Source organism: Equus asinus, chromosome 1, assembly GCF_041296235.1.
Source record: "Equus asinus isolate D_3611 breed Donkey chromosome 1, EquAss-T2T_v2, whole genome shotgun sequence".
NCBI lineage: Eukaryota > Metazoa > Chordata > Mammalia > Perissodactyla > Equidae > Equus > Equus asinus.
The window spans coordinates 32,436,327-32,462,498 of record NC_091790.1 but is presented as its reverse complement, the minus strand read 5'-3'; the positions used below and the strand labels follow the sequence as shown (position 1 = coordinate 32,462,498).

The following is a 26,172-nucleotide window of genomic DNA, read 5'->3' as shown; positions in this document are numbered from 1 at the left end:
TCATCACTAAGATGTGTAACAATTTACATATCCAGTGACCTGATCTGGCACTCAATTAGGAAGAAACAGACAAATGTTTAGGAAGAAAGTATAAAAAAGAAACTTGAAGGCGGGTATGAATTAAGCAAGTTCAGAAATTCCCTCGGTGCCTCGAACCCAGGAACGGTGAAGGACCTGCGCTGGGAGCCCCCGCGGGGAGCGTGCGGGCGCGCGGCCGAGGTTGTGCAACAAAGCTCCGGGAGGCGAGCTCCCAGCAGGCCGCGCGCCGCCGCCGAGCCCCGCCCCCCGCCCCGGGGTTCCCGGCAGGCAGCCTTGGCCCCGCCCCTTCCTCCCCGCCCCGCCCCTCCCCCTCCCGTCGCCTGCGTGTGCGGAGGCGGGGGTTGTCCGCCAGCCTGACTAGCCGCCCGTGCCCGGCCCTCCGTGGCCATTTTCCCCGGGAGGGGGCAGCCCCCGGGCCGTTTTTCTCTGGCCGCCGCCTCCCTGGAGCTTTCTGTAAGCCTGAAAATGGGCTCCGAGGCAGGAGGTGCCAAGCGCCCTGTCAGACCGGGTTTTGTCAAGTTTCTGCTGATGCAGCGTAGCGTCTGCGTGCGGCACCCCAGCTGGGCTGGCGAAGGCAGAAAGCCTTTCTCCTGTGCCACTTCTAGCCGCAGCTGACCCCACGTTGCTCCATCTGCCCCCTAAGTCCCTCCGTGTGCCCTGCCAAAATCCGCGTTTTGTTTTTTCCTACTTCCTTTGGTGCGTCTCTCTTCACTCCTTCGCCTTCCCCGCCCCCAAAGAAACCACCCCCCAACTTCCAGGGCTGGATGAGTTGCAGCTCGTTTCTGCGTAATTAAAACGAGTGCCTGATGGTGGAAAAGCACAGAAAGAGCTGCGGAGGAAGGACTCGGGGTGGGAGCCCAGCCCAGGCCTCCAAACACGGGCGGGGCCGCGGCAGGGCGAGGCCGGCGAGCAGGGCGGGGCGGGGCTCCGAGCCGGGAGGCCGAGGGAGGGGCGGGGCCGGCGAGCAGGGCGGGTCGGGGCTCCGAGCCGGGAGGCCGAGGGAGGGGCGGGGCCGGCGAGCCGGGCGGGGCGGGGCTCCGAGCCGGGAGGCCGAGGGAGGGGCGGGGCCGGCGAGCAGGGCGGGTCGGGGCTCCGAGCCGGGAGGCCGAGGGAGGGGCGAGGCCGGCGAGCCGGGCGGGGCGGGGCTCCGAGCCGGCAGGCCGAGGGAGGGGCGGGGCCGGCGAGCAGGGCAGGGAGGGGCTCTGAGCCGGGAGGCCGGGGGAGGGGAGGGGCGGGGCCGGCGGGCGGGGGCGGGGCTCCGAGCCGGGCGGCCGAAGGCCGCGCGGTGCCCGCGGGTGTGGGCGGGGCCGGCGGGCCTGGGGAGGGGGCGGGGCTCCGAGCCTGGCGGCGGGGGGCGGGACGGGGCTCCGAACCGGGTGGCTGAAGGCGAGGCAGGGCGGGGCCGGCGGGCGGGGGCGGAGCTCAGAACCTAGTTCACAAAAATGGGCGGGCCTCGAGCGCTGGGCGCAGCCAGAGCTCTGAGGCAGGCTGCGGACAGCTGGGCGAGGGAGGGGGCGGAGCTCCGAGCCAGGCTACTGTCAGCGGGGCGGGGGCGGAGCTCAGAGCTCATCTCCCTTGCCGTAATAGGGCGGGGCAAGAGGCGGGGTCTCAGGGCCGGGGCGGTGTCGGAGCTCAGCGTCGTGTCTGCTCTGCCCGGGGCCTGGAGCCCAGCCTGCAGGAGCTCAGAGCGGCTGGCTGGTGAGGGGCGGGACGGTCACCACATGGCATCCTTCCTGGGCTCAGGGCGGCCGTGAGCCAGCCCAACCCTTCCTTGGCGGGAAAACCAACTCAAGGCATTTTTCAGAGAGCCGAGAAAAGTCTAAGCTTGTAAAACTTCATGTCCTCCTTGTGCTTTCCTCTTCTTAATTTAATGCCAAGGAGCCTTTCGGAATATTGCCTTTCTGCTTTTCAGCTTTTCTCTGTCGTGGAGACTCAGGGATCGTTGGGCCTTCTCCTTGGTTACCTTCTGTAGTTGTTTTAGGTAGAATGGTGCAATCCAGACACCTGACATTTTCAAGTAAGCTGAACGACACATAAAACTCTAGTAGGTTAATTAAAACATGCATTTAATCCAACTAGTAGTAATCAACTATGGCTCCTTGGTTTTAAAACTTCTTTTATTCCACTCTATGGACTATGTAATTTCTAAAGTCTGTTTATTCTGTCGTTGATACTGCTTACAGTAAATAGCTTACTGCTTGGTACGCGGGAGTTCTCTTCCTTCCCTCTCACCCTCAAATCAACTTAATTTTGGAATTCTGGAAATTTAACTGATGATTTGTTATGGGAATATAGTTTTGAGTTAGCTTATCAATATCGATGTAGAGGCAGAATCTAAGAAATGAGTGTTTGAAGATTAAAGAGAAACGGCCTTGAGCGGGAGCTCTCAATATTAACGTTCCTCTGTTTGCTTTTATTCATTGTAGTGTTATAGTGGCTGCTGTGGAGATGAATATGCATAGTATTTTCACTTAGGACATGTATACAAACGAGATTTTATAAAAATAATAGATTATAGCAAGGACGCTTCTAACCATGATCATTGTTGCTTGCTTATGACACTTGCCAGTTCCACTTCAAATTGTTATATCCAACATTATTTCAGTGTTTTGTTAAAAGGGGTGAGTCTATACCAGGATAGATTATTGTCCTCCCCTCCCCCTGCGCGTTATAGTGAGAATGAGGAGCAAATGCAGTGTTAGTGTAAACCCTCGTTGGTGACCATCAGTGGGCCAAGATTAGTAGCTCTTTTTAGGTTTTGAGCTACGATCTTGTACGAGAGAGGTTCAGCTGATTCAGGTCAGTGCGTTTGGGGTTGACAAACTTTTAACTGCCTAGCTTTGTGAATATTGAATTAATGGAAAGGCCTAATTTTCTGTGTATCTCAGAAATGATATGTGTAATTGGGAAAGAAAACAGTACAAACTCTTTCACATGAGCTCATGGAACATGACAACAGTATAACATGAATTGAATAAAAAACACTTTCACCTCTCATCCTCCCAGCGTCGTCTACAGTTACATAGACACCCCCCAACCTCACTGGGGAAAATGCATCTGACATTATAGGTACATCAAGCTTTGCTTAGGAGTCACCATTCGAATGTTATCTGGAAAGTCTTGGAGTTAAAATCCTAACCCAAATAAGTGTTAGCACAAAAGACATAACCTATTTAGCTAGTCATTTATGCCCCCCAAGAGCAGTTTCTGTTTGCTCTAGACATTTGCCATTTGCTGAGTTTACAACAAATTCTGAAGTTATGCTTTGCCTACCTAATATCTTAGTGAGTGTAAGATTCCTACATTCTCCCAAGTTTTTCAAAGAGAAGCTTGAAGTAAATAATAGATTTAAGTCAGGTAGATCTTAGGCAAATGTCTAATTTGTCTAATTTTGCATTTAGATTGTAGGTAGGGCTAAGATACACACATGCACACACATGCATCCATCTACACACACGTGAACAGGCGTTTGTGATCTCAGAGGTTAGTTTTACTTTCAACTTTTACCCATTTCCCCATTTTTTTAAATAGTGAATTTGTATTACTTATTGGTGACAATGCTCCCTTTTTTTGAGGAAGACTAGTCCTGGGCTAACATCTGCTGCCAATCCTCCTCTTTTTGCTGAGGAAGACTGGCCCTGAGCTAACATCCCTGCCCATCTTCCTCTACTTTGTATGTGGGATGCCTGCCACAGCGTGGTTTCATAAGCAGTGTGTAGGTCCACACCCGGGATCCGACCCGGTGAACCCTGGGCTGCCAAAGCAGAGAATGGGAACTTAACCACTGTGCCACCAGGCCAGCCCCACAGTGCTCCCATTTTTTAATATAATCTGTCATTGAGCTTGTCTTTCCTATGAGTAGATTTATCTGCCTGGGCACTGAACTCGAGAGCTCCTTTCTGGAGGAAAAATCTGTTTTACAACATTTAACTTCAATTCTAAAGTACTGCTCTGTGGAACCTTACAGTTCCGTTCACCATGAACACAATGATCTGCAGTTTTAACTGTTTCAGCAGCTGGGGTGGCTTTCATCCCAAACATTGTTTGTATTCCTGTTAATAAAATGATTTGAAGCAAGATCTTCCTGTGCTTAAGCTTTTGAATGTTGGTTGCTGGGATTTCCCATGGCTGGACCAGGATTTCTCAACCATCAGTACCATTGGCACCATTGAGGTTTCTCAACCATTGGTACCATTGACATTGGCCCTGGAATTTGTTGTTGTAAGGAGGCTGTCCTGTGTATTGTAGTACTTACCCACTAGATACCAAGAGCAAACCCCCCCAACCCAGCCCCCAGTTGTGATGACCAAAAATGTTTCTAGACATTGCCACGTGTCCCCTGCATTAGGAGGGCGGGGTGCCAAAGTGTTCCTGGTTGAGAGCCTCTGGTCTAGACAAAAATTAAATCCATTGGAAATCCTTGGCCAAAGTTGTTTATAAACTCTTGGTAAGACGTGACATAAATGAATGTTACTGCTAAGTAGCTAGTTTCTTTTTAAGTTTGGTTGTACATTGTTTATTTCAGAAATCTCATTTTCGTTTAAATACCTGTAAAGAATTTGTATGAAAGTGAGTCTACTTAATATAAAAATGTTGAAAGGGCCTACTGAGAGTAGGTGTTTCAGACATTAAAAAGCAAGCTTTTCAACCTCGGGACTGTATTTTAAACTTTTTGCTACTTCGTGTTTAGAAAGCAGTTTCATGGCATAAGCTCAGTAACTCTGGGTTTTCTTCTGCATCTCCTAGACTTCTCGGGGCTGAGTTACCAAACAAACGTAAATATGTGGTCCTTTAAGAGTCTTTTTTTTTTAAGGTTTGAACTTTAAAATTTCTGAGCTGTAAGTGTAGGTACTGTTATGAAGAGGTAAGTGTCATTCTTCAGATCTGACGGTTGTGTAACACTTTCTTGTATGAACTCGTACATACTATAACTTCAGTGTTGGCTGTAGTTCTGGTTTTAAGTTGATTTGCTGGTTTTCATCTTGAAGTTCAAACTCATATGCAATTGTGTTAAATAACAATGATTTTAATTAGACCCATGATCTCTTTCTAGCTTCAAAGAATAGCCGATCGTCGTTTCTTCCTGACCCAAAAATTTCAAAAACCTCAAACCCCTCCTAGAGGAGAAATCTAGCACTTCCCAAATCATGCAGAAATCTCTAGAAATTACCAACTGAAAATTTCAACTCTATAATCAAGGTCACTTGATCGAAATTTAAAAAAAACCAGCGTACTATACAATGAAAATCAGAGACATTTTGAGGATGAGAAACTATAGAGCTTTTTTAATTCTCATCTATATTTTTGGAAAAGGTAACATTTTCTGAGTACTGTGGGTTACTATGTTGTGAAATGCAAAACACGGTAATATGTAAAGAATAGTATTCTAATGGAACCTTAGAGCATTTCCAATAGAAGAAAAGTTTCTCCTTCCCTCTATAGTCAGCCCCTCCCTCCACACCCAGCTCCTGGCAACCACTGACCTGTTTTCTTTCCCTGTAGCATTGCCTTTGCCAGGTTGTCATAGAATGGAACCCTACAGTAGGTAGCTATTTGAGTCTAGCTTCTTTCACTTACCATAATACACTTGAGATTCATCCACGTGGTTACCCGTAATATCAGTAGTTAATTCCTTTCTTATTGGTGAGTAGTCTTGTGTTGTATGCGTGTGGTCCATAGTTTTGTTTATCCATTCACCAACTAATAAACATTTGGATTGTTTGCAGTTTTTGACAATTATGAATAAAACCTCTATAGACATTCTCATACATACAGGCTTTCATGTGAACAGGTTTCATTTCTCTTGGGTAAATACCTAGAAGTGGGGTTTCTGGATCATGTGGTGAGACAACTTTCACCATGTCAGAACCTGCCAAACTCCTTTCCCAAATGGTTGTGTTGTTTTGCTGCAATAGATTGTTTTAAAAAATCAGGTCTCATATTTGACTCCCATGTTTTTAAACAAATTCCTCACGTTTTGTTTTGTCACATAATACTGCTGTCTATGGTGGAGCCAGAGGATTCCTCCTCCCTAATTGATTCTTCAGGGGAGCCCGGCAATCATATGTCGCTAGGACTTCAGAAAGTGACTTTGTTATTTCATGTCAAGATGTGCCCCTTGATGTGATGTAGTTTCTCTTACTGAAGCACTTACAGACGAGCGTCACTAACAAGCTGGGCTCCCTTCTCCTCTGGGTCAGTCTTTGCTCGTCGCTGTGCCCTGTCGGGTTTCTGTTCGTTGCTTCCACGTGTCCTCGGACACCCAGTTTTTAAGTGAGCACCCTAAGTGTTTGCAATTATCCCTCTGACGTTTTTCGGTACTAAAATGCCCATCTCTTGAATTATCGTTCTTTTTCGGTTGTTCAAGACTAGAAATTCTTTAGAGACGAGGTCTTTATGGCCCTTTTTTCTAAAAGATAAATATTGAACAGTTTGGAACTCAAAGTGGCATTAAAATAAACTCAGTAGCAAAGCCTTTTCACAACTAATACCTATTTTTGAAGGCTTCCTCTTTTTCTTGCACGATTTTTTTTAGAAGATATGCTTATTTTGGAGAGAGGAAGAGGGGCAGAGTGAAACAGTGGTATGCTGGCAGTTAGTTGCCTTGAAAATGTCAACTCTTTTTTCTGAATTTGCCTCTTCCAGAACTTCCTGTACTAGCCTCAGTTTCTTCACATCCTCACACTCTTGGTTTTCCATTTTCTTATTGTTGCCCTTAGCAGATAAGGCTGTCTTAGCGGTTTCTGTGAGAGAACAGAGGGGGTGACATGACTGGGGAGGAGGCAGCTTGGTTTAGTTCTCTGGACCCAGGAGCACTTTAGGGAGCTCCGAAAAGAATTAAAAAGTGGTTGTCTTCCCTAGAGACTTTTTTGCTTTGCTGTTATTAGTTTATTGAATTAAATAGATTCTTCAAAATAAGTCCCATCTAAAACAAGAATCAGTTTTAAGATAACAGGTAGGGGCTGGCCCCATAGCCAAGTGGTTAGTAGGTTCGTGCACTCCGCTTCGGTGGCCCAGGGTTTCGCCAGTTCGGATCCTGGGGGGGGGGGGACATGGCACCGCTCATCAGGCCATGCTGAGGCAGCATCCCACATGCCACAACTAGAAGGACCCACAATTGAAAAAAATATATACAACTAGATACTGGTGGAATTTGGGGAGAAAAAGCAGGAAAAAAAAAAGGTAAAAGTTTGTGGTTAAATTTAAGTGTAACTGACTTTACATTCTTTTTCTCTCTTTTATTGAATTGTCTTTCCATTCCAATTTGATAATCAAGATAGTCCTAAACAATTTAATTTAAACTTTGAAAGGTCCTAAAGATACACTGTGATAAAAGTCTGATTGTAACCGCTATGCTAGCATTTTTAAAACCAATCTATTTTGGTAGAAGTATTTTAGGGTAAAAAAGAAATTCTTTTCCTCTGTCATTTTTCTTACATGCATACCCTGATGACAGTGTTGGGGACAGGGACATGTGGACAGGAGAAAGGGCAGCAGAAAAAGAGACCAATGACACGTCATCAGGTTAATAATGTACAAAGGCCATTTTTCAGCAGTCCTGGTAGTTTAATTTGTTGAATTAAAAATGTTAAAAATGTTTTTCTTTTTAAAACACGTTTTTATTCTTAGCTAGTCGGCTAAAATCATCTTTGTGGCACCTCCTACCCTTGGGCTCAGTGATTAACTTTTACACAGCCTTATCTGTGGGTCTCCACACCCTATCTGTCTGCGGTACCTCTTCTGTGTAATGATTTGATGACAACTTTCAACTGGCTTTTCTGAGCTGACCTTCATGGTGAGTGGGACTGGCAGAGGGAGTTAAGTACCGTCAAATAGTACTATAGCTAAATTTTCAACTTTTAGTACCTTCAGAGATTTATCCAGTTATTTTTAAATTGCAAAATTTCCTCTTTATGAAATATAATTAAAATTAGAAAAAGTTTCTATTATTGGCTTACGTTTTTAGAGCTTTTGCCTTTATCAAGCGGTAGTATGGTAAATTTGTAAATATAGTTTAGTAAGTTTGATAAGCTTTTTATATCAATTTGAATATGAATGAGTAGATATTTGGGTAAACAGGGAAATACTGCTTAAAATAGCACTGAATTATGACAATTCACAATGGAAGATGAGATAATATTTAGTATTATCTCAATTTTTGTAGAGTTTACCACCTACTTGGTATTCAGGAGTTTTTAATAGTCGCTCCTGCCTGGACCTATGTAGCTTTTGTATTTCCCTTTGTCACACCTCCTAGAACTTACGAATAAGTATAGAAAATCTTAATGAGAAATAGATGGTAACTTGAAGTATACAGAAAAAGCAATCACATAGAAAGGATAATCTGATGAATAAATATTACTGTTTTCCTATACATATGTTTTCTACTTTAATAATATATGATTTAGAGAAAGATCTGAAAGTAAATATGAAAGCATTACTTTCTTTTATTGAAAGTACGACCTGTTTTAAAAGTCTTGTTTACAAGTTTACGTTATTTGTATACACGTGTGTTGCATCAGAAAAGCCAAATGAAATCATGAATAGATACATATATTTGGGTCTATACTTTGCATGATTCCTTAGCCAAATTTCTTGGTAATGCTGGACGTATCGACATGATTAACTTATACACACATGATTTCTTTAGGTATAGTGTCTCATGCCCCACATCTGTGAACATGTTGGTTACGTAACTGATGGCGGTACACTTGGGCTCTTGTTGCGTTTTGCCTCAGGCAGAGACCATCTATGGAGTGGGCGTGGTACTGTCACCACATGAGCCTTCTGAGTGGCAGCATTCTTCTCTAGCATTTGGGCCTGTCACTGTCCTTCACACTGACGCCCTGCAGCCTGGGCTCTCCTACCATCTGCTGTGTTCTGGTCCACGAGCCTAAACGCAAAGCTCAAATTTTCCTGAAATTTACTTTAAAAAATTAAGTTTGGAAGGAGTGTGGGCTGTATGGGTTCTTTATAAAATATTTACTGTAGTCATTTCTTGGTATAATACAATTCTAGAAGAATCATTACATTGCAATTCAGGAATAAGGAGAAAAGATCTATCTTTGAGCAGCATACTTCCTTCCTTGCCAGTAATTTAAAAAACCTAATCCTTTTAAATGCATGTAAAACTTATTCTTGGCTGGAGAGACCAGTGCATCAAATGTATATATATCATGAAACACAGAAAAACCAGTTTTTGGTTTGATTTGGTTTGGGGTTTGTTTTTTAATAACACTAGTATGTAATGCAAGTGCATGTGTCACCAGCTAAAATGGCACATAAGACTTTAACTTATATTAGGTGGAGCATGTTTCAAATCTTATATCTACACCTGTGGCATAATGAGCTGTGTCAAATTTGGGTTCATAAACGTGTATTTGTGTTTTTATTGTTTGTGTTATAGTCGTCAGTGCATTCATTTGCACTCACTGATTTACTCCTTCAACAGTCGTTCATTGAGTTCCTGCTCTGTGTCAGGTACCCTTCTAGGTAAGAAACGTACAACAGTGAATGAGACAGGCAAGGGCCCTTGGCCTGTGAAATTTACATTTAAGTAAAAGGGTAGACAAGCAGATTTCAGGTGGTGATACAGGAGAGGGAGAGGGCTCTCTGAGGAGGTGAGCTTTAAACTCAGATCTGAGTGACACGAAGGGAAAATCTGGTGGCAGGTGTTCCAGGCAGAGGTAACAGCAAGTGCAAAGGCCCTGAGGTGAGAAAGGAAGCCAATGTAGCTGAAACATTGCTCGTGGAGGGAGAGTGGTAGGACTGGGGATCAGTGAGGCAAGAGGAGCCGCACTGTTGAGCTTCTTGTGGACCTCAGTAAAGAAATGCAGTAGAATTTTATGGTCTTGGAAAGTTTCAAATAGGCAGTGGAGATGGAGAAGGGACTTGGCTATGTAGATACTGTAAGTGCTTTCAGAACGGCCTTCAGAATCATGGTGTTCTTGCCTGGAACTCTGCTGATAGATGTATGACACCTGCATTCTTTTATTTAGAGTGGGACAATGCATTAGTTAGCTTCTACTAAGCAACAGACTAACCCATAACTTAGTGTTCAGAACACCTGCCATTTATTTAGCTCCTGATCCCACAAGGTGAAAATCTGCCCTGGGCCTGGGTAGTTCTGGTTTCTGGGCTCATTCTCTCTGCTTCAGTCAGCTCCTGATCAGCTCAGTGGCTGTGCATCTTGGAGGTGACTGGTTCTTGGCTAGGGTGATGTGGTAACAGAACCCTATGTCTCTTATCCTCCAACAAACCAGTCTGGGCTTGTTCACATGGTGGCTGGTTGACTTTCGAGTGTGCATTGCCTCGAGTCTTAGACTTGGAAGTGGTGCAGAATGATTTCTGTTGCTGCATTCTGTTGATCCCAGCAAATCAGGTGTCCAGCCCAGACGAAAGACGTGGAGAAATAGACTCCACCTTCTGATGGAAGGGGCTGTGAAGTCACATTGCATAGTGGTGGCTGTTTGTGCACACTCTGTTCCATTCTCAAATTCTCTTTTCTCTGAGCCGTGTCATGAGTTCGTGACTGCTCTGTGAACCTTAAGTGACAGTATCCTGACTCAGTTAGAGAACATAATTAGAAAGAGGAGTGTGACCACAATGCCGACAACCTTTGTTTTCGATTTAACAGCCTACCATGTGAAGACACAGCCGGCATCCTAGTATCGCAGATAATGAGTGAGCCTAACACTTGCAGTGAAAGCATGGTTAGAACGTATCCATCATTCATCTCGAAATCATATTACATTGTATTAAGCATAGCAGAAGTGCTTTCTGTTTGCGTAGATGAAATTTATCATTGTTATTTATTGGTTCCCTATATAGGGACAAGTTCTTAGTTAATTTTAAATACATTTAGAGAATGGTGGTTCTACTGAGCAGCATTTATTGTAGAAGGCATCACTGTGTGTTCTATTACCAGCTCATCAAACCCTGAGCAGTTTCAGCAAGCTGTGTCCTTGAGCTGTCATGTGGCCTGCACATGCTAATAAGGAGAATGAGGAGAATTAATAAGTAAGAGAAGAATGCTGGCAAGGTTTCACATGGTTTTTTTAAGCGTTCATTTTGTTAATGGATTGCAAAAAGTAAGTTAATAATAATAAGAGTAGAAATAATAATAAACCATAATAAGAAAGAAAAAGATAAAACAGCTTCCTTGCTTGCTAAAATTGAAACTTTGCAACCCAGTGTGAGCTGTCTGTGTGGGTGAGTGTGAGGGGGTAGGAGGGCTTGTCCTGCAGTTTAAATTGTCATAAATCCTGGGACGTGGTTTCGGAGAGCAATATACATATTAATGTCTGCTTCTCTTTAAGGTAGGTAGAAGTTTGCTTAATGAAATAGGTTCTAGTTGGTATATTGGGCCTTTCGACCAACCAAAGCAGACACAGCAATCTTTGCAAGTAGAATAGTCTTTTTATCCCTCAAACACCAATCTAAGTGAAAATTATTCTTTCCAGGAGCATCTGAATCCTTCACCATCTACTTGTGGACAAATATTGTAACTGCAAATTCGGGCAGGTCGTTGTTGATTATTATCAATCTCCTCCTCTCACTCCCATCTGCCTTTGGGTTGAATATCTCGTGGGTCATTTTGCTTTTCCCATTCCTACCTGGAATTGGAGGCAAAATTTATATCATTCTAATGTTTAATTATGGTAAAGATATGGTATCTCTGATCACTGGAGAAAATAATAGGTTATTCTGCATCACAGTTATTTAAATGGAAAATTAAAACAGGGTCACCTCTTCTCCTTACTTCAAAATAAATTACAGATGGATCAAATATTTAAATGTAAAAAAAATAAAGTCAAATGTATTCAAAGAAAACATGAATGAATATTTAAAAAATCCTGGAGTGGTGAAGACATTTTCCAGCATGGCACATGTTCTAGAAGGCATGGAGGAAACAAATGCATAGATTTGAATATTTATAATGTCAAATTTCTGTTTTTAATCCTACTTTGAAAATTTAACATGTTGTAAGCATTTTCCTATGTTATAAAATATTTTTTGAAAGCTGAATTTTTCATGATTATGTACTGGTCTTTCCTATGAATATACCATATTTATATAACCATCCTGTTTTTGCACATTTTCTTCTACTTTGTCGTTATTTCAAATAATGGTGTAGTACACATACTTAATATATAAACAGTTGATCACAAAATAGATCACAAAGGTAGATTTGCCTAGCAAATAGATTGCTGGGTAAATAGGCTTGACTATGTATAATGGAAAACTGTTTTTTGGAGGGCTGTTCTTACTGACATAGCCATCAGAAGTTCTGGGCGATCTGGTTATATACACAAGCGTTGACTACTGTATATTTGTAACCTTTCCCAACTTGAAAGATAAGACATTTCTATGATTATTATGAACACTGAACAAGTTTTTATGTTATTGACTTATTTTTTTAACTAATTACTTTCAGTTGAAAACGAAACACATGTACTTGGTAAAAAAAAAAAAATTCTTCTACTGTAAGACAAAACACAAAGAAAAGTAAGTTTCTCTCCCTTGAGGCAATTGCTGATGTATCTTGGGTATCTTTCCAGAAATGGTCTAAGTATATCAAGCAAATGACATCCCCAACTTTTTTTTTAAACACAGATAGTAGCTTACTATCTACACTGTTCTGGTTCTGTTCACTTAACATAATAACAGAAATCTTTCCTTCTCTGCACACGTAGATTCCCCTCCTTTTTAACAGCAGCATAGTATTCTATTGCTTGGTTGTATGATAATTTATTAAACACTCCCTTGTTGATGGAGATTTGGTTGATGGTTCTTTTCAGCTTTTTACTGTTATGAACAACTCTGGTTAACAACTTTGTAAATCTTTATTTTTCCACTTAAGTATCAGTGGAATTGTTGAATTAACACTTAATCATGTGCATATACATTTTGATACATACTGCCAAATTGTACTTCATTCCAATATATGTTCTCATCCTCAATTCAGGGCTGTGATTAGAGTGATTTCCCACACCTTTGTCAATATAGTTATTATCAAAATTTTTAATCTTTGGTAATCTGTCGTGAGAAAAATAGAATACTGTAGGGAGTTTTGATTGGCATTCCTTTAATTATGAGTAAGATTCTTTGTATATGATTATAAATCATTAGTGGCCACTATTTCTTTTTGTGACAGCAAGATCCTGATTTTAGAGATTGTTTTAAAAAATTAAAATGGGACATAGCCTTGGCATTGTTTTATTTTAATGAAAATGCTGCTGGACGTTAGTATTCTCTGCTTTAGAGGTGAAAGTAAAAAGGACTTTGAAAGTGATTCAAGAAAGAGGAAAGTTCAACCACTTCTACTTCCAAATTCATGAATTCACGTTTTCCCGATTTTCATAATGGAGTGATCGGAAACTAAAGTGGTTTGTTTTAATTTTGGCAGAGGTAGGGCTTATTAGGTTAATTGGGGGAGAGAGAGGCCAATTGAAGGTTTTCGTACTGGCATAGAGTGTAAGAATTGTAAATGGCTTCGCTGCTCCGGAACCTTGCGAGCTGAACTTGCACAGCGATTTTAGAAGTTCTCTACAAATGGAGTCCTTTTATCGCGAGTTATCAAGTGTTAATTGCAGCATCATTTGAAATAAACGTGGTTTAATGGAAGGGGCCTTATCTTGGACTTAGGAAGTCTCTGCTTTTTCGCCTGCCCTTGTCCCTATACACCTTGTACCTCAGGACCCCTTGGCAAGTGCTCTCTCCCAGTGGCGGCGGGTCTGCCTCTCATCAGGGTGGTCAGAGTTACCTTTGCATTTGTGACAGCATCTGTGTGAAGGAGAACATTGCGTATTTGTCCTGATTTTACATTTGATAAAACCTGTGCCCTTTTTTCTTGATGATTTGGTAATACTGCCAGTTTTAAATCTCCCCAAACTTAAGTTTGGACACCGGGAATCACCTCACCTGGTCATTTCTGAATTTGAATTTTTGTCTTTTTTAAATGGATGTTTAAATACATTTCACGCAGGTGTTAATACCTCAGTGAAACTCAACACTTTTTCTCCCTTACAGCACTCAGCTCAATGCCTTGCATGTTTTGAAGGTCTTTGTTAATGAGTCGGGCAAACGCAGACTCTGTGTCTTGTCCTCCGACTGCATTATTACATCTTTCCATTGAGAATGTGCTAATTTTTTCCAGTTGTACATTCTTGTTTTAATTTAAAATTGTGAGTACTTTATAGCCAATTTAAATTGGATGATGATTGTTGGCTAATAACTAAAGTCCCATCAGATAAATGCAAATCTACTTCTAGTTTATATTTAGGAATTAGAGGTGTTCTTGGCTTGTGAAATATAAAATATTTACATTATTTTCTTTCTTTAAAAGATTCAAATTTATGACCAAAGGAACAGAAAAGCTTAGCTGATTTCTCTTGATAGTTAGGTTTAATGACTAGTACCTGAAAATTGTTCGTGAAGGCTGAAATACTCTCTTACTCCCACTAGAGGGGGATTCCTTCCAACTTAGGTAAAAATGCTTTTAGATACAACGTAAAACCTTTTGGATGACATTGAGGTTTCTTTTTTATTAAATTGAGGTTCATCTCAGGTTTTTAGAATCTGTTTTTCTGTAGGTATTGAAATTAAAATCTTACATAAACAGAAAATAATAAAGAATATTGAACTAGAATGCACATGTATTTAAACCATAATGCTTTTGTACAAAACATAAATATTTCTTTAAGTTGCTTTAATTAAATTGGTTAATACCTAAGAATTCAAAACACCCGTTTGAGCCCTCCTGGAGATAGAAGCTGGGTGGGAAGGGCATGAGGCTGACCCTCTGAGACCCAGCTCCTTCCTCCACCCGACAAGTTCTGTCTTATGTCCACTGCTGGCGAAGTCACATGGAGAGTTCCTAAACTCCACTTGAAAGCTTTGGTTTGCTATCATCTCAACTTCTCAAATATATTAAATATATAATATATCCTTAAGTAGATTTCTGTTTGCTGTTGAATTTTCTTGCTGCCTTGACTTTTTATAATACGTTAAACAGATGCAGAATTCACTCTGGAGACGATTTTTGCAGATCTAAACCTACAGTGTACTTTAAAAATAATTGTATATTAAAATACCACACCAAGGGCGACTGTCCCTACCACCTAGGTGTGCACATGGCATCTGTGAGTCTAATTCAAGAGCACACGTCACACAGTGTTTACAAGTGGATAAGATTCAGCGAATTTGTTTGTGCTTTCTCTTGAACTAAAGTCTTCAATGTTGATCAGAGATTTCAATGTAAAAACAGTTGAGGTTAATAACTTAGTGCTGTGAAAGGCAGGGCGGAGGAAATTCAAACATATGTAAATTGCAAATAACTGTCGAGTTTTTTTCTCTTAAACTAAAACTCTATAATAAGATCTTGTTTCTGAATCTAACAATTAGCTTTGGAAATCGAAGTGTAAAGAGAGATGCTGTCAGTGAATCTTATAATGATTTTGTGCTATAGTTGATCCAACATTTCAGTCTTTAGCCCAAAATCGCATTTGATATCTGCAACATATGGTTTTCATCAGAACGAGGCTGCGCGTCTTCCCCAGACCTAATCGTGTGTTTCTTTTGCTTTGTGCGCTGGTCTTGGCAGGTACCAGGTGCTGGGTGAGCCACACTTCCAGCAGAGCCGTTGGGGAGTAGATCTGTTTCTTCATTTCTTGTTTGACCCCCTTACTTTCGTACTGGATGACAGTCTTATTGAAATGATCTTCCTTTCTGCATTCTCTTCCCTGAAGGGAAGAACCCAATTTTGTTTTATAGCAAAATAACGTTGGATAGGCCCATGTGCCTTCTGCTTAAACACCTACCACAAACGCCTCATTTTAAAAGGTTTCAAACTAACAGAGAAGCCAACTAGTCTGAGCCTATTGCCCCACCCCCACTCTCTTCCCCAGACACTTCAAAAATGCCCATATTTGTTCTGTTGCCTGCCTTCCTTGCTCTTTTTCATCATATTTTGGTACTTGGTAGTAATCAAAGTTAAAAGCTTTATACACCAGACTGAATAATTATGTTTAAAAAACAGTAATTATCAATACACGTCTTGTTCCACGCAGCTTTTTAAATTCATGTTAATGAGCTCTGTCTTCTAATGCATAAGACTGACAGGCAATTTTGAAGTTTTGCCATCATTTCACAACTTGTTGCTTAGACTCTGCCTGCCTTTTCCTGAGTGTTGCTTTCAGGAACTCTTGCTCTGCCACATTCCAGAGATTCAGGACTACCCACTCTGATGCGAGCAGGACAAGAAATTACTAGCAGCTTCTCAAGCACAATGAAATTGCTTTACGAAGCATAACTTTCCCCTCACCGTGTGTCAGTAAGAGATGAGTGTATGCAACATCTTGTGATTTAAGTGAGAAGGGTGATTCTCCTAACTTCTAGATCATTCTGGGGAACTTACAGCACCTCTTCAACCTGATGGCAAATAGATTCATTTGGTAGGAGCTTGCCCTGTTGTAAAACTGGAACCCAGGCCAGTGACCTGGATTTTCATGCAACTCTTGAAGGGACTCACAGATCTCTCTTTCTTGACACCTGACAGAAATCGAATGCCAGTTTTCTCAGAACTCTGAGTTCCAGGCCATGCCCGTGGTCTGGTGCCTGTGGCTAGACTCAAAGAAGGGTTTTGATAGTGCCTAAATTATTTTTTTCCTTATGATTGCAGGTTGAAGTCTTGACCTCGGAGGATACAGCCTTTGGACTCAAGGTGTGTAGTCTGATGTAGCTTGCTGTGCAGGTTTCCTCCGCTCCCCTAGGGGGCTGGATGGCTCAACAGAGAGCTCTGGTTTTTCTTACCAAATGTAGAGGTTCTAAAAATCTGCAGGAGTTTAACATTTCCCTTCTATTGTGATCACGAGTAGACTATGCTAGTGTTTTCTTTACCTTCGTTCTTTGTTGTAGAGAATGTGAGAAACTGTACAGAAAAACAAGAGTTTCATCGAGTAGTAATTGACTTTTGAGTCAGCCATGAAGTAGGATTTACTGAAATGTCCCCCCAGTTTGGGGGTACTCAAATACGACAACTCAGTGTTATCCGAGCGTTGCTTTTGGTTCATAACTAGCTTCATTTACTCGTTATCCCTGCTTCACATAGTTACTGAACCCCTATATTCCAGTCGCAGCTCCTGCCCTTAAGTTGCTCACAGTCCGTTGGTAGGTGTAGATTGAAACCGGTCGGTTGCCCTGCAGCGTGGTGGTCTCCAGGCTGGAAACGCGCAGAGGACTGTGGGAGTGGGCTGGGTGGAGCGGAGGGCATTCCGGGCACCAGATCGCTGGGCGGAGCTTGCCGGCGTGGATTATATTTAGATGCGAGAGGAGGACGGGAGAAATGAGAGCTATTTTCAGGTGGGAGGGCGACCATGAAAAAAAAAGAAAGGAAGCTCAAAGTAGTCAAGTTCTGCCTGTGTGGCAAGATCTGAGGTTGAAGAGGTTAAAGATCTGAATTTTATCCCATAAAAAATGCTAAGCTATTAAAAGATTTTAAGCAAAGTAGTGGTTAGATTTGCACCTTTGGATAGATAATTTTGACCACTCTTGAGGGATGGATTTGCCAGACCCCAGTGAAGGGCATTTGAGTAGATCGGGGGAGGGGTGATGTGGGCCTGAGCTAGCGCAGTGGCAGAAGGAAGCAATCCTTGCGGAGGGAGTCTGCAGGACCTGGTGATCCCTGATCCTCAGGATATTAGGGTGAGGATGAGACCACGGAATAGATGCTGTGTCACGCTCAGATGGAGACCACAGTGAGGAGATTTTTCAGAATTACAATCTTCCAGACCTGTAGTTTTTATCAGATTTACTCCCCTTTTGTACATATTTGCTAGTAATTCTTAAGCCATGTAAGTAAAGTGGTAAGAGCGGTTTATTAGGGGAGTCTGACTTTATTTTCATATAGAGGTAGAGAAGTATAGTGTAGGTGCCATCAGGTGCTTTCACAGTCAGAAGTCTGGAAACTTTAGAGCACAAGGTGTGGGTTATGGCTGACTCCCGTATGTGCTACATCTTTGGCTTAAAACTAAAAATTAGTTATTTATATTTTTTCCATTTTTGGGGCTGCTTTCCGTTCTGAATGCTTGGCATTTTTTAGGACAGTCTAACAGTTGTGCTGCGGTGCAAGTGGCTGACATTGTAACACTACCAAAATCAAACCTGTTCTGAGGTTATAAGCTTAGCGAGGTTTACGTCCTAATAAATGCAAACTAAAAGCAAAAGGATCAATTAACACTTTATAAATAATTAAATAGTTGGTAAACTGACTCATGTTTATACCCTTACTTAGTATGTTTTGTGTTTCTGTATCTGCCAAAAATTTTAATATATAAATAGAGCTAATTCAGGATTATTTGCAGTATTTGACATATGGTCATCTTCTGAATTTTTCATTTTCTATTTCGTGCCCAGTGTGCATGTGGAATATTCATTGCATGGTTATAAACCTGTAGGGGCAGGTCTTGTGAACTCACGTGCATAATCCTTCCTCCTGAGGACGCTGCAGGATTGTGGAAGATGTTGTCCCACCAGCTCTCGTGGTCTGCCCCGCCGTGTGAAAGCTCTGCATTGTCTCATGGCTAAACCAGCGATTGCTTTTGTAGCCCTAAATTCAATCTGTAGATACAACTGTTTGAATTTTTTTCCCCAATAATTCAGTGATTTTCAAACAATTAGATGCTTTTCATTTTCTCAGATCTCTACCAGAGTATTGGCACGTAGAACTGTATTGGCACGTAGAACTAAAAAGGAGAAATTTGCAAGTTTTTCCTGCTTCGTTTTATCTGCAAGTCAGCAAATATATTTTCAGCTTGTTTCCTAAAAGGTCTGGGTATTGAGTACTGGCCGGGTTTTTGAACACTTATTCGCAGTTGACCTTTTTTCCTGTTTTTATGCCTTGGGACACATCACTCAGATATCTGACTCACTGGTGAGACGTTAGTGACGTCATCTTGGTGGATGAGTAGGATGCTGGAGCGTGTGTCTGTCCCACGGATGTCCCTGATCCTTGAGTGATGGTCTTTAATGTGCCTTTGATCTTTCTTTACCCTTTTTTGGGGGCTCTATCTTAATTATTCACCCCTTGTATGCTTCTCCATCTCCTAAGTCAAACTAAAACCTACAAGCTCAATATTTACTTAGGACTGAAGCGTGAATTCGTCAGTCTCACTGGAAAATGACTTAAACGTGTTGGGACCCAGAGGTACAAACAACCTGGTTTTGTGTATGAGTGTGGTGAACCGATAACCTGGGAAAACAAGTTTGCAGCCATTCACAACTAGCACAACTGTTAACGGCTGTTTGAGATTAATGTTTTAAAGCTAATCAAATGGGAAATATGTGGGTTCTTTCTTCTACTTGACAAATCTTAATTTCACTCAAATGCTGATTCATTGTTTTTATTAGGCTTATGTTAGTCAAAGGTAACTTAGAATTGGAAATGCTGGTAACTCTTTCACGGTATATTAAACACTGTTACATTAAACTGTTTTCCAGCGGTTCTAGTTTTTCCCTCTGTAGGTACCTGACTTTCTTGAGTTTGTTTTTCTTTGGCCCTAGTAGGATGCTTAATTAATTTAAAGTTATTGTACTTACAGAAACAGGAATTGCAGTGAATAAATGGGTGCTTCAGAATAAAAGAATGAACAAATGTATTAGGAAAGGAAAGTTCTACAAAGTGTAGAGCTCTGCTCTTGACTTCAGTTCTGACCAAGACTTCAACACATTAAAAAGTTGATAATTCTTGGGCCAGCCCTGTGGTGCAGTGGTTGAGTTCGGCATGCTCTGCTTTGGCAGCCCAGGTTCGGATCCTGGGCACAGACCTACACCACTTGTCAGCCATTGTGTGGTGGCAACCCACATATAAAGTGAAGGAAGATTGGCACAGATGTTAGCTCAAGGGACAATCTTCCTCAGCAAAAAACAAAAAAGAAAAAAAGATAATTTTATAAGGTAATAAATCAGGAGTCCCGGGGCAGCCTATGTCATTAATGTACTAGGTAAAGCTACTAATGATAAGGGGATGATAAAATCAGCTGAGCAAATAATATATACATTTATACTGTTAAACATAGAAAAAGGCCAAAAATTTGACTTCGTCGCTTATAAGTTCTACAAAAAAAATTATATAGGGAAGTAATAAAGAGGAGTGAATAAAATATCCCTGGGTCATTAAAAAAGAAAGACTATATACGTATAACTTTTCTGTAAATTTCTTGAGATCTTATCAAAATCTAAAAAATTTAGAAATTTCATGACCACGAATGTCTTTTGCCTTCTCATTCCTTGTGGATAACGAGGTCAGGAATTATAAAGAAGCACGATTTTTAAGGAATCCACTCCCTGTGAGTTAGGCAGTGTTGTTATTCCCAGTCTTGGGTGGGAACTAGGAGTTCCACAGCAGTCAGTAACAGAAGTGGGGTGGGAACCAGGAAGGTCACCCGAAGCCTGTCCTCTTTTCCGAGTGTCCTCAGAGCCCAGAGTTCTGCTCTGCCACCTGCCTGTCTTTCCTCGCTCCCCATCACCATAGCTGCCTTCCTCTCTCCCTACTCTGCCCCTCTTGCTGAGGTCTCTAATGACTTCCCTGATCCTCACTCCAGCAGAAAGATGCAGTCCTTGCATTTTACTCGCCTCTTTGCATCATCTGCTTTACCCAGCCTCTTCTTTCGCCTCCACCCTTGGCTTCCCCACCAGCACTCTGCTGGTCTTCCTCCTGTGTGTGTGGCCTTGGTGTCTCAGACTCCTCTTCCTCTCCACGGCATGCAGTGTGGCATTTCCCCAAGCTCCATCCTCCATTCTCCTCTCGTGTGCCGGTGACACCTCACCCTCCTACTCCAGGGCTTACTCTCAGATATCTCGCTGAATGAATGAATATTCATAAAGCCAAGGCAAAGATTGAAAAATATGTATCTTGTTCAATATAATATATTCCGGGGGCAAATTCTTAGTGCATACTTGACAGTAGTATAGTTTGTTTACCAAAATAATTTTTAAAGACTTTTCCTTTTGAAAGGTAGGTGGACAGAGATGTATGTTCTAATTACCAGTTCATTCGTTCTCCGATTCTAAATGGGCATTAGAATTCCACAAATCCAAAAATATTTTGATACACTGTTTTGGTTGGCATGTTCTTTGGAAGAACAAAATCCTGAATTTTGTGCCCTTTTTTATAATTTTTATAGAAACTATTACCAAAAAAAATGTATGTGGAGAGGTCATTTTAAAAGAAATGCTGGGGGCTGGCCACATGGCCTAGTGGTTAAGTTCGGTGCACTGCAATTCGGCGGCCCAAGTTCGGTTCCCTGGCTCTGACCTACACCACTCATTGGCAGCCATGCTGTGGCAGCAACCCATATAGAAAATACAGGAAGATTGGCACAGATGTTAGCTCAGGATGAATCTTCCTCAGCAAGAAAAAGAATGATGAGGGGCCAGCCCGGTGGCGCAGCGGTTAAGTTCGCACGTTCCGCTTCTCGGCGGCCCGGGGTTCGCTGGTTCGGATCCCGGGTGCGGACATGGCACTGCTTGGCAGCCATGCTGTGGTAGGCGTCCCACGTATAAACTAGAGGAAGATGGGCACGGATGTTAGCTCAGAGCCAGGCTTCCTCAGCAAAAAAAGAGGAGGACTGGCAGTAGTTAGCTGAGGGCTAATCTTCCTCCAAAAAAAAAAAAAAAACAAAAAGAATGATGAGGAAAATCAAGGATAAGCGTATGTGTTGTTCTAAAAAAGAATGGGAAGAGAAAAATGATAACCTACAAGTCATCCAAGTGGCCCACAGGTGACAGAATGCCCCACTCCTGGGCACCTTCAAGCTGCTGCTCTTCCTAGAGGTCTCAGCCCCTGGTGGGGAGGAGAGTGCCAGCCTGTCTCCTCCACCCTCACCTTGTAAACCAAACCCTAGGAGAGCGTATTAAACTTAGTAAGGCCTTTTCTCCAATATCCTATTGCAGGACCCACTCTCCATTTTGTCTCTTCCTTCCTGTAGTTTCCCTCTTTCTGTTGTTTTGTCTTTTCCTGTAACTACACTTCTCTGGAGTCTAAAAAGTTTATCCCTGCCAGAGATTTCCCAGATCCTCTGCTCTGGCCTTCCTCCACGTTAGAGGTGAGGGAGCTGGAGGCCAAGGGGTTCCTCCTTCCCGAGGTCAGAGCTCGTTACTAGCAGAGGTGGGACTAGAATTAAGAACGTTAGTTGTCTCATTCTTTTTCCTCTTAATATTTAAATAAAAATGTCTAATATTTCCTCATAATATTTAATATTACTCACCTTTTTATCCTCTTTTGAGTAATTTTTAGTATTTGTTTTAGGACCCAAAATGTATTGTTATTTTAGAGAAAAGTATAAGCTTAAAATATCTAAAAAAAACCATTTTAAAGTAAATACTAAATTTGTTTACTCTTAGATATTACTTTTTATCCATGTCTAGGTTGATTCAATATCTAAGAGAAAAATAACATCAAAATTCAAACTGGTCTTCTAAACCCCAGCTAACATAGCCTCAAGGCCATCCCCAGGGAGCCCTTGACCTCTGTCTGGGCCTTCCCCTCCGAAGCGTGCGGCCTCTTGCTGGGTTTCAGAGGCGCCCTCCCTTTTCGGCATCCTCCCCAGTGCCGCAGACCCTGAGCTCTCGTCCTCTGAGCTGAGACAGTGCTCACTGCCTTCGCTAGTTCTTTGCAGTCCCAATTCTGCCAACATGTTTCTGTTTTCTTTTGTGTATGGGAGACAGCATGGTATGGCCTGGCCCGGCTCCATCGTGTGGCATCTTTTCCCAGCAAGATCGTAAGCTTAGAGGCTCCATTTTGCTCATCTTTTTATGTCCATATTGACTTGCACTCGGTTCGCAGTAAATAAGTGTTGCTCTTTTGGTGGTGCAACAATTGTGATTGCGCAGAGCAGAAACCCTGTGATATTAACGTATTACTACTACTTTTTTCTATTCTGGGGTTTTCTCACTGGTCCTCCCATTATCTGGGTTAACATGTTTGCTTCGCATTTTATATCGGAGCTCTGTAGAGCCGGCCTGAGGAAGACGCATTCATTATTAGTGGTAGTTGAGGCTGTTGAGTGGTTCTGGTTGACGCTGAAAACCAGCTGGTTCCAATTTATCCTGCTACTAACTTAAATATCTTTGTTAATCCACGTTCTGCAGTTACTTTCATTGATTTCATTCTCTTTCATTCTGCTGCATCCCATTTAAACAATAATCTCTGGAATATGCATGCTGTATGCTGGGAGTGCAGTGAAATAATAATAAACCCCTGCTTCCGTGGACCTTAACGTTCTTGACACAACTTCTGCAATGATCTTATGCCAGGAAGAAGTTCTAAAAGAGATACAAGTTTGTGTTCTCCTTTTGAACATAATTGTGGGCTACTCTGGTGTAATTGCTTTTAATTGAATCTATCTGTTGTATTCTACAAAACGGAAGAGGAGAGAGGGGTTATTCATCTGTAGACATAATTTCAAATAAGATAAAAGTGAAATTTATTTTGTCCTTTTAAAAATAAGGTACTCTTAATTATGGAACATCGTATCACTGGGGGATTATATTTGATAGTGATTTAAGTCACATGGGGGCTTATTCCCATATTTTGACATCTGACCATTATGAAAATTATCTGTGTTTCCCTCCTTCCCTCCTCCATATAAAAGTATGATATTATGATGTGATCTATATTTGTTATAACTGCTTGTCACAATGGCTAAGGAGGAAATCAGCAACAAAGCATTGCTAGCCCGTCTCTGAATGGGCTTCCTTGGCTACGTAACCAAAGAAGTGGCCTTGGAGAAAAGTTGGGAGGAGGTTCGCTTGCTGTTTTTTTTTTTTTTCTTTCTGACCGAGCCACGTCACAGGACTCCAGGTTGGTCAGTTCTCGCTGAATATTTCGATCCTCTAGAACGGTGCTGTCCAATATGGTAGTTACTAGTCATTTGTAGCTAAATTTAAATTAATTTAAATTAAAAATTCATTTCTTCAGTCACACTGGCCACATTTCAGTGGCCGCATGTTGCTAGTGGTGCCATATTGGCACAGTGCGTGTAGAGCCATTTCCGTCTTCGAGGAAAGTTCTGTTGGCTGGAGCTGGTCTAGAAAATAAAGGTTCCAAGTATTATATGACACAAGACAGTTTAACGTAACACTGTTCACAACTAGAACAGCTAATTTTTTAATTGATTTTTTCAAAAACCCTGAGGATTAGAGCAGATAAGTAGAGAACAGAAGGAATTTGCCATCTAGTAAAGTAACGTAAAGCAGAGGGGATGTTCTGTTTGGTAAAAAAATATATAAAATATAGTCAAGTTGGCATGTCCCATTGGATTTTGAGAGTAGAAAGGTTTTAAACAGAGTCATAAAATTAGGTATTCTTCTGGTGGTGACTCTTGTAATGAATGGGTCATTCATTCATTGATTTACTTGGGGTTATGCTGGGGGACTGTGCATGTCATATTTCAGATTTACAATGTTTGGCTTCACATAATAAGTGATTCTACGTGTTAAAATAGCTTTCCTTTTTATTAATGTAACCACAGGAAAGCATACATTCATCTTCTGTTTAAAAACACATATTTTTTTCCTTGTAAAACTACGTTAACTGGTTCTTCTCAGCTCTTTCCATCTACTTACCAGGGTGTGTTTTCTAGTGAATTCACTTGGCTAACTTTCTAAGTGGGTGTGAATATAATTGAGGTGAGAGTCTATTTAAGGTTACAATGTCATTGAAAGGAAACCAGCAAACATTTTCTTTTTGAAGTTCATAATCTTAGCAACTCATGTTACTTTTCATAATATAAAGGATTTATTTTTGCATTTTTAACTTTTTATTTAGTGAAAATCTACTAGAAATCCTTAGAGAAATAGAGGACCAAGTTCATTCTTTACTGTTTAGTTGTTGAATCTAAATTAAAATGATAGCATATATATTGGTACAGCAAAAGAATTTTCTTTCTCCGTAAAAGAAAGACTCGAAGAGGAAAAAAAAAACCTATAGCAGTTCTCAAGTCATGATTTGGGAATCCATGTTGAGTTGTTCCCTTCTTTTGTTAGAGAGTTTCCCAGCCTCTCCTTCTGCCATCTGGTGGTGGTTCAAACACTTACATGTTTTATTTTAAAACAAATCTGCTTTATTATTATTTGGGAAAGATTTGGGGGAAATGTTCTGTTTATATTCACCTGTAATATTTTGATGCACTTTTGCTTGTCATGTTTAATTATCTGTTTAATGGCTCTTTTAGCTCCTTTTTCAACTTTGTCCTTAGAGGGATACATGAATATAAAATTTGGAAAAAAGAGAAGGCCATCAAGGCTAAAGAAGATGCCGTTAAGAGATAAAGAGGCCCAGACTTATTGATGAAGGGTTTGAGTACGATGAGGAGTTGCTTGAGGATTGTTGGGCTCTTCCCTAATTTCTGAATTTGGGTTAAATATGGAGCAGCAATTCTGTCCTGCTCTTTTGTACTTATGACTGTTTGGCTGGGAATGAGCAGACCTGTATCTTACTTGAAGTCCAAGTAGAACTTTAGGAAATTGATTTCTTGGTATCACTAAGGTTCTTTTCAGCCCCAAAATGCTCCCGGTCCTCCTGTATTCATTAGGTCAGACCTGCAACTCTATCTTCATTTATTCTTCTGATTTCTTCCTGCTAGTGTTTCTTAGTCTAAGCTACTCTTCATTGTCTTGGGGAAAAGAGAAATATTTTATGTCCACCAACAAATTCTCCCATGAAATAAAGCCAGGTGAAATTTTTTTTAAAGACAGAGAAAGTACAGCAATTTTATTTTCCGCGACTTTTAATCTCCTTTCCTAATTTCTTTTAGAGCTGCCTTGACTAATTCCACAGCCTGTGATTCACAGGTCCTTTATTTGTTCATCATTTTCTGAAGGAGGCAAAGTAACCCAAAATATCAATCTCAGTTTTTTTTTTCCACAATGAGTAAGGCTGAGGGAGGTGAAATAACTTATTTTAGGCCCTATTTAGTGGCAAAGTAGAACAAAAATACAAGTGTCTGCCTCCCAGGCCAGTGCCCTTTAAATAAAATTACAGCAAGGCTCGTTATTAGTCGTCCCAGTACTGGAACTCTATATCAGATTGAATCTTACAGAATTGTCATTTTTACAGCTCAAAAATGGTCTAAT

General features: G+C 41.4%; 1 protein-coding gene across 11 annotated transcripts in view; it reads left to right on the top strand.

Moving 5' to 3' along the window:
* The window catches only part of ARID1B (AT-rich interaction domain 1B), a 413,167-nt gene that overhangs the window by 228,934 nt on the left and 158,061 nt on the right, over positions 1 to 26,172 (top strand). For 5 of the 11 annotated variants that reach the window (XM_044761123.2, XM_044761128.2, XM_044761124.2 and 2 more), the window contains one exon: positions 16,721 to 16,762. The exons of the other annotated variants lie outside the window; for them this stretch is intronic. In XM_044761123.2, the coding sequence (XP_044617058.2) occupies positions 16,721 to 16,762 (42 nt within the window). The remainder of the gene's footprint in view (positions 1 to 16,720; positions 16,763 to 26,172) is intronic. 11 annotated transcript variants of the gene reach the window in all.